The sequence below is a fragment of the Orbicella franksi genome, chromosome 3 (genome assembly GCF_964199315.1).
Source record: "Orbicella franksi chromosome 3, jaOrbFran1.1, whole genome shotgun sequence".
NCBI classification, from domain to species: Eukaryota; Metazoa; Cnidaria; class Anthozoa; order Scleractinia; family Merulinidae; genus Orbicella; species Orbicella franksi.
The window spans coordinates 23983376-23990000 of NC_138147.1; the positions used below are offsets into that span (position 1 = coordinate 23983376).

A 6625-nucleotide genomic window follows, 5' to 3' on the forward strand; every position below is an offset into this window, starting at 1 on the left:
ATTCAGCCTGAGGCTAAACTCCAATGCATAACTGGGCATCTCTACTTCAGACGCCTTTCTTCAAACATTGCATCTTTGAATGGCAAAAAAACCCGATTTCTTGAATGATATAGAAAAGCTGGTTTGGAAGGAGAGTAAGTTTCATTTGAATTCAACCACTTGTTCTGCCACAACAAGCAAGTGTTCCATTCATGAACCAGCAGTATTTAGAGCCTACTAAGTTTCCTAAAAATTCACTCAACCCAGCCTCAAAACTACACCAGTAAGCTATCATGACAAGTACAAGTTAATTGACTGACACCATGCACCAGGGCCGTCATGAGTAGCCGACTGCCAGTGAAAATTGCCACCTAATTCATTTTATCTCCCTACTACTCTGCTCAGCAGTTCTTTTACAACAGATGGCACATTTTTAAACATCCCTGGAGTAGAGGATAAACACCACTCATGACAGGGAATCATTGCAGCCAATGCGAGAAGACACTATTCACAGAGCCAGTTTACCGCAGAGCTTGCTGCAAGGGGTGTTTTCACCAACGCTATATTCAAAGTCATATACACAAAAAAAAAACTTCCATGACTTGTGTATTGCTTGAACAACTGGATATGGAATTTTATTACAAACCAGTTGCCCCTTTCAGGAGTTTAATAAAGAATACCATGTTGTCAGGGAAAACTCACATCCAGTATGATCTCTTCTCAAGATCCACTACTTGTTCCCTTCATAAAGTAAAGGCACTGGCCTGTAACGTTGTGACACTGCAGACAGCGGAAGAAACATTTAATCTGAAGAATGCAGCAGCCATCATAGTTGACTGTGCTAATTGTTGAAAGCAAGAGCACGAAAACAGGATTTGTCTTCAGAGATTTAGTCGCCAGACCAAAGGTGGAAGAACTTTTACCACCATGAAATGTAAACCATGGAACAGTTTACCACTGTCTTTAATACAAAACAACTTGCTCAAATCTTTTTAGTTAACAGCAGGCTGTTTATCACTTCATTATCTAATCTTGTTTTTAGGACTAATAATAAGTTTAGATTTCAGCTATTATATAGATATATCTTGTATTTTTTTATTGTAAGTATTTTCTATTTAATTTAACTTTTCGTGCCATCAAAATCTTAATATGAATATTATAGAGGACCACAAGTTTATTAGCTTGAGCAATTTAGTGTAAACCCTCTTTAAATAAAGTCTACTTTACTTACTTTACCAGGAGAGCTAGATTAGCACAGGCTAGCTGCGGGTTCGCGCTGTTGCTATTGTCAAGCTTTTTTCAACTTAATGTGTATATGTTTCTGTAAAATTGTAAATATGCGAGTCATAATAAAAGTTGTTGTTGTTGTTGTTGCTGTTGCAATGATTTTGTTATTCAAAAAATACATGTTACCATATACCATCTAGTGTAAAGATCTTTATAAATGTGTTTTTGCTTTTCTGCATACTATTCGCATATTTCTCACACTGTTGTTCACTCTCCATGAATTTATTCAATAATGAAAAATGGTTCACCTACGCAGCAGCAATGAAATTTCCTTCCTCAAGCGCAGGAGAATGGTAGAACATCTTCATATTGATTTGTGTACTCTTCATTCTGTCTCCATTGCTGCCTTGGAAAGATGTTTAGTAACTTGGGAATGGTGAAAACACCAAAGAGATCATCACTGTTGGAGGGCCACCAATGAAGAGTAAGGAGATGAAGAAGGCAATGGAATAGACTACTTCTACTTTGCAATGAGAACCCCTTCAAACATTAAATTCAAAATGCTTTTTAACTCAATGGCCTGAAGACACCTGTAATATAATTTTATTCCACTGAAACATATTATTATGGCATGATTGAGTATCACAGTTTCACACACAACTTAAGCAGTTGTGAAATTAAAGCCTGAAAAAAATTCAGGCCTGAACAGGATTTGAACCCATGACCTAGAACTGCGATACCGGTGCTGTGCTCTATCAACTCAGATATCAAGGCATCTGGGAGGTGGTCACTTTCCAAGTTCGTAATATACCCGTAGATGGTGAAGAATACAAGTGAATATATGAAAGATCATATATTTGAACTGCGGAGAAAGATATGAAGGCATGATTGATCATTGCAGTTCGCACACAACTTAAGCAGTTGTGAAATTAAAGCCTGAAAAAAATTCAGGCCTGAACGGCATTTGAATTTTTTTAATGAGACACCCAGTTGTAGTTAAAATGCTCCGGCACAAAGCATCCTCAATGGTGCGGGCACTCAACGGGTTAAATGAGGGAAAAAATTTTCACCAACCAGACTGGCATGTCAGGTGGAACATTGTCCATGGCCCTGCATATGACTGGCTCCAAGGAAATATTTGCAGGCTTGGCAAAGGGCTACAAAACAGTTGAAACAATAGGTGGGTTCATACTACCTTAGTAAGTAGACCTTAAGTATACTTGAATCTTACTTTAGATGTGAACGGGTCCAATTTCAATGTAAGTAGCCTACTTTGTGGTCGTGGCAACGCATCTTTTTCAAAAGAGCAGAAGTGCACTTTCAAGTATTTTTCAACCATCCTTACCAGCGCACTTACGCACTATCAAAACAATTTCAGGAAATTGAATGTCAATCAAATGCATTTTTCAATGGCATATCAGTACACGCAAGACTTGTACAACATGCACATCATTTCAATCTGCTTGCTTGCTTGACACCTTCAGCTTTCAAGGATACGAAAAAACAAAGGAAATGGACAACTCCGGCTTCAGTCACTTTTGACCCAACTTTCGTGCATTGGACCGCGATGATGACTACTTAGACCACGGAGTCATGTAACTTATTCGCACCCCGGTTAAATCATATCGAAAATTCACATGCTCACAATGGTGATTTTTTTCCTTTAGTGATAACTTGAATAGACGGTTTGCGAGAGTAGCAAATCCAGGGCAGTACATGAATGGCGGTCAATATTGGCCATTTCCTCCAACGAGCGCCTTGTTTTACCGTCCATCTGAGCCGCAATTGAGCCAACCAGGAGGTTCACAGCCCGTACTCAATACAACTCAGTTTGCTAGCATGGTACCACAGCGCACCCAATCACCAATTCCACTTGCAACAAGCACGCCATCTCCTCAGTCTCCAGCCGTGAGTGATTCCAATGTGCTGGCCGCGGGAAATAAAAAAGGGAAGAAAGCTCGTGTTAAGTCCGCTGACTGGACCGAAGGAGAAACCAAAGATCTTTTAGAAGCTTGGGGATCGAGATACAGTAAGCTGCGAGGAGCTTCTCAACGAGAGAAAATCAAAATCTGGAACGAGATCTATTCTTCGTACAACAAAAGTCATCCACAAAGCCAAAGAACCCTTCAGCAGGTCAAGAAGCGCCAACAAAATTTAGAGTACGAATATAAGCCACTAAAACAGCGATCTCGTTCAACTGGAGAAGCTGGAATTAAGAAAATCAAAGACGGCTTCCCGTATTTTGACATTTTTGAAGAAGTGATGGGACATCGCGACGATCGTTCAAAAATGGCAATCGAGGGCAGCTCTGAGGATAATGACAACGCATCAGTAGTTGCGAATGAAAACCTTTCATTTGATGATGCTGAGGAAACTTCTGAAGAAATTAGTGTTCAAAGGAGCAGCAAGAAAAGAAAGGCAGAAATGCAGGAAAAGTCTGGGCGTAAGGGAAAACGAAGGCGGCGAGATGTCCCCGCAGAAAATAAGACAACCGATTGGCAGACTACCTTTGTAGAGATGTGTGAGCGTAGTCTGGAACAGGACAATGCCCGATTTGAACGTTCCGCAGAAATGTTCCAAGAATCCCAAAACAGGCAAATGGAGCAAACAAACGCGATACTTGCTGGCTTTAAAGACATATTTAAGGATTTAGCATCGAAGTAGTTTTAATTATCTAATTTTTATTGTTCTGTTGTTGCCAAGGAATATGCTAAGACTAAATACAATAGCAATTTTTAACGCTTTGATCTGACAAGTTCATTTACAAATTATTATGTACATAGTCTTTTAGCGCTTCTCGAATGTCGTTGCCAGTTTCAATACCAATTCTTCCATCGTTGTCGTCGTCAGAACTATCATCTGAATCGCTGTTGTCAGTGTCATATAGGTCACCCCGTTCAATACAAATGTTGTGCAAAACGCACGCTGCAATCACGGTTTTTTTCAAAGTGCTTGTTTTTTGTTCAACCTTTTTCACTGCAATTCTCCAACGGCCTTTTAACATACCAAATGCTCGTTCTACGACACAGTGCAATGCGCTTAACTTTAAGTTAAACTTTCTCTTCTCAGGAGTGAGACATCCTCTGTCCAGGTACGGCTTCACTAGCCAGCTTGTGAGTGGATAGGCACTGTCACCAGCTAGAAGCGGCCTGGTTTCTATTCCATTTATATTGCATGTTGGACCGCTAAGAATCTGCTCATTTTGTGCTAGATCATAAAGACCGCTTAGCCTTAGAACCCGCGCATCAAGTATACTGCCAGAATACCCTACTGTAGCATGGACAAATTTTAAATTTGCATCGACTATGCCTTGCAGATTCACACTGTAGTGTTGCTTGCAATTAAAATAATCTTCATGATTGTCTGGTGGCGCATTTATTTCTATATGACACCCGTCGATTGCTCCCATTATTTGGGGTATTCCATAAGATTCCTCAAACTCGTCCATTTTGTTCCGGATTTCCTGAGTTGTCAAAGGAAATTTTAAAAAGCGGTTTTTCAGATTAAAAATGGCTTGTTCGAACTCGCTACAAATAATTTTCACCGTTGACTTTCCAAGGCCAAATTGTAAACCACAACTTCTGTAGCTGTTGCCTGTTGCCAGTCGCCAGAGTGAAAGACCAACTCTTTCCTCCACGCTGACCGGATCTCGGAACCTCATGCGTTGCTTTTGTAAGTTCACCCTCACAAGGCCACATAAGTAATCGAAGGTTTCGCATGTCACTCTAAAATGTTGTTTCCAAAGAAAATTTAGCGCTGGATTTGCCAACAAACTACAGAACCAGTTTTGTGGACGTGGCCAAGCCCAAGCTCTTCTTCTTCGAGGCGCATTCTAAATTCTTCCTCAACAATGAGAAAGTGATAAGCTTGGTGAAGCAGCATAGCCCGCTGTCGTTGCAGCAAGAGAAATAAAAGCCAAATAATAAAAGCAATTTTCAGCTTTTGAGGTCACATGATGTAAAATAGATGTTTAAATCTTTGCCGCACTCACGCATATGCTTAATATACTTGGTGCGTAATTTGATTCACGGCTCTGTCACTTGACCTATCATTAGAATTTTAAATATGAACGCTTATCAAGGTAAGTGAACATATGTGATCTCAAGTATACTTGAGGTCTTTGTGTACTTAAGGTCTACTTACTAAGCTAGTATGAACCCACCTAATAAGATAACATTGTCATCACAAAGCCAGATAAAAGTATTGATGTAGCTGTTATGAGTACATCTTTATGATATAACGAGAAGCTACCAATGAGACCATCCTTATCTGCCATGGGTACCAACAACTATGCCCTTGTCAAATGGCTTGATGAGAAGTTGAACCCCCATCAGTCTATTGCTTCATAATATCAGATAGCTTCTCTTTTGCTAAAAGATTCGAAAACTGGACATCGACAAGAACACCATAATGGTATCCTATGATATCACATCTTTGTACACAAATAGACCCCTCCAAAAACCATCAAAATCATCCCTGAAAAGATGTTCGTAGACAACTGTTTAAATGAAACAATCTTAATACCACTCAACCTGATCTGATTCAACTGCTAGAAAAAGCACCACGGCATCACCTGTTCCAGGTTGATGTCAAGCTTTACAACTGGACTGACAATGTAGGTATAAGCCTTTACAATGTAGGTATAAGCCCCTAGTTACAAACAGATGGGGAAACTGGAACAAGACAACAAAATCCCAGATTTCCGCAGAAGCTATGTGGACCACATCCTTTCTACAAAAATAGATGTATCAGCAGCTAAAGCTTTCTTGTCAATCCTGAACACAGTGTTCCAGCCAAGTTTTTAGAAGGGGTCACACCATTTATCAGGTGGGTCCCCAAAATATGGGAGTTGCCCATCTGGTGCAGTGGTCATGTTGGAAGAGAAGGATCAGGAAGGGGAGTCAACCCTTTCTGTAGGGAAGGGCCTCTTAGCACTACCCCTGGAAATTTTAAGGACTTTGATATTTCATGGTGCTCTCTTAAGGTAGCATTTGGTAGAGACAAAAACATGAAAATAAGTTCAAATAATCTTGTTACGAAAATAATGATCAATTTATAAAAATCAATTGTCTTTCAAATACCAAACATTGTATAGCCATTTCTGATTTATCTTATTTACAGATGTCAAAGATTAGATGTTAAGGCCTTCATTATGGTTCTTTGTAATACCTATTGTCAGTGGTCCGATGATCACCACTGGGCTTTTGTAGTCCAAAAAAATGTCAAAATTTTCATGTTCTCCTTTTAAACTGGTTCAGACATCTAGAGAAAAATGCTGCTCTCTTCCCCTGTGTCGTTTTGATAATTCAATATACAATCTTCTTTTATGATAGACTTTTCCACTACACAATCTTCTTTTATGATAGACTTTCACAACCCTACACATTGATCATAAAGAAGTTCTGGCTCAAACCTTGCC

The 6625-nt window shown here is 39.6% G+C and overlaps 1 protein-coding gene across 1 annotated transcript; it reads right to left on the bottom strand.

Annotated features, from left to right (window-relative positions):
- Positions 1 to 3967: 3967 nt before the first annotated feature.
- On the bottom strand, positions 3968 to 4867 carry LOC145482430 (uncharacterized). The gene has a single exon (XM_081461051.1). The coding sequence runs from the start codon at positions 4865 to 4867 to the stop codon at positions 3968 to 3970; it is 900 nt and encodes a 299-aa protein (XP_081317177.1).
- Positions 4868 to 6625: the final 1758 nt, after the last annotated feature.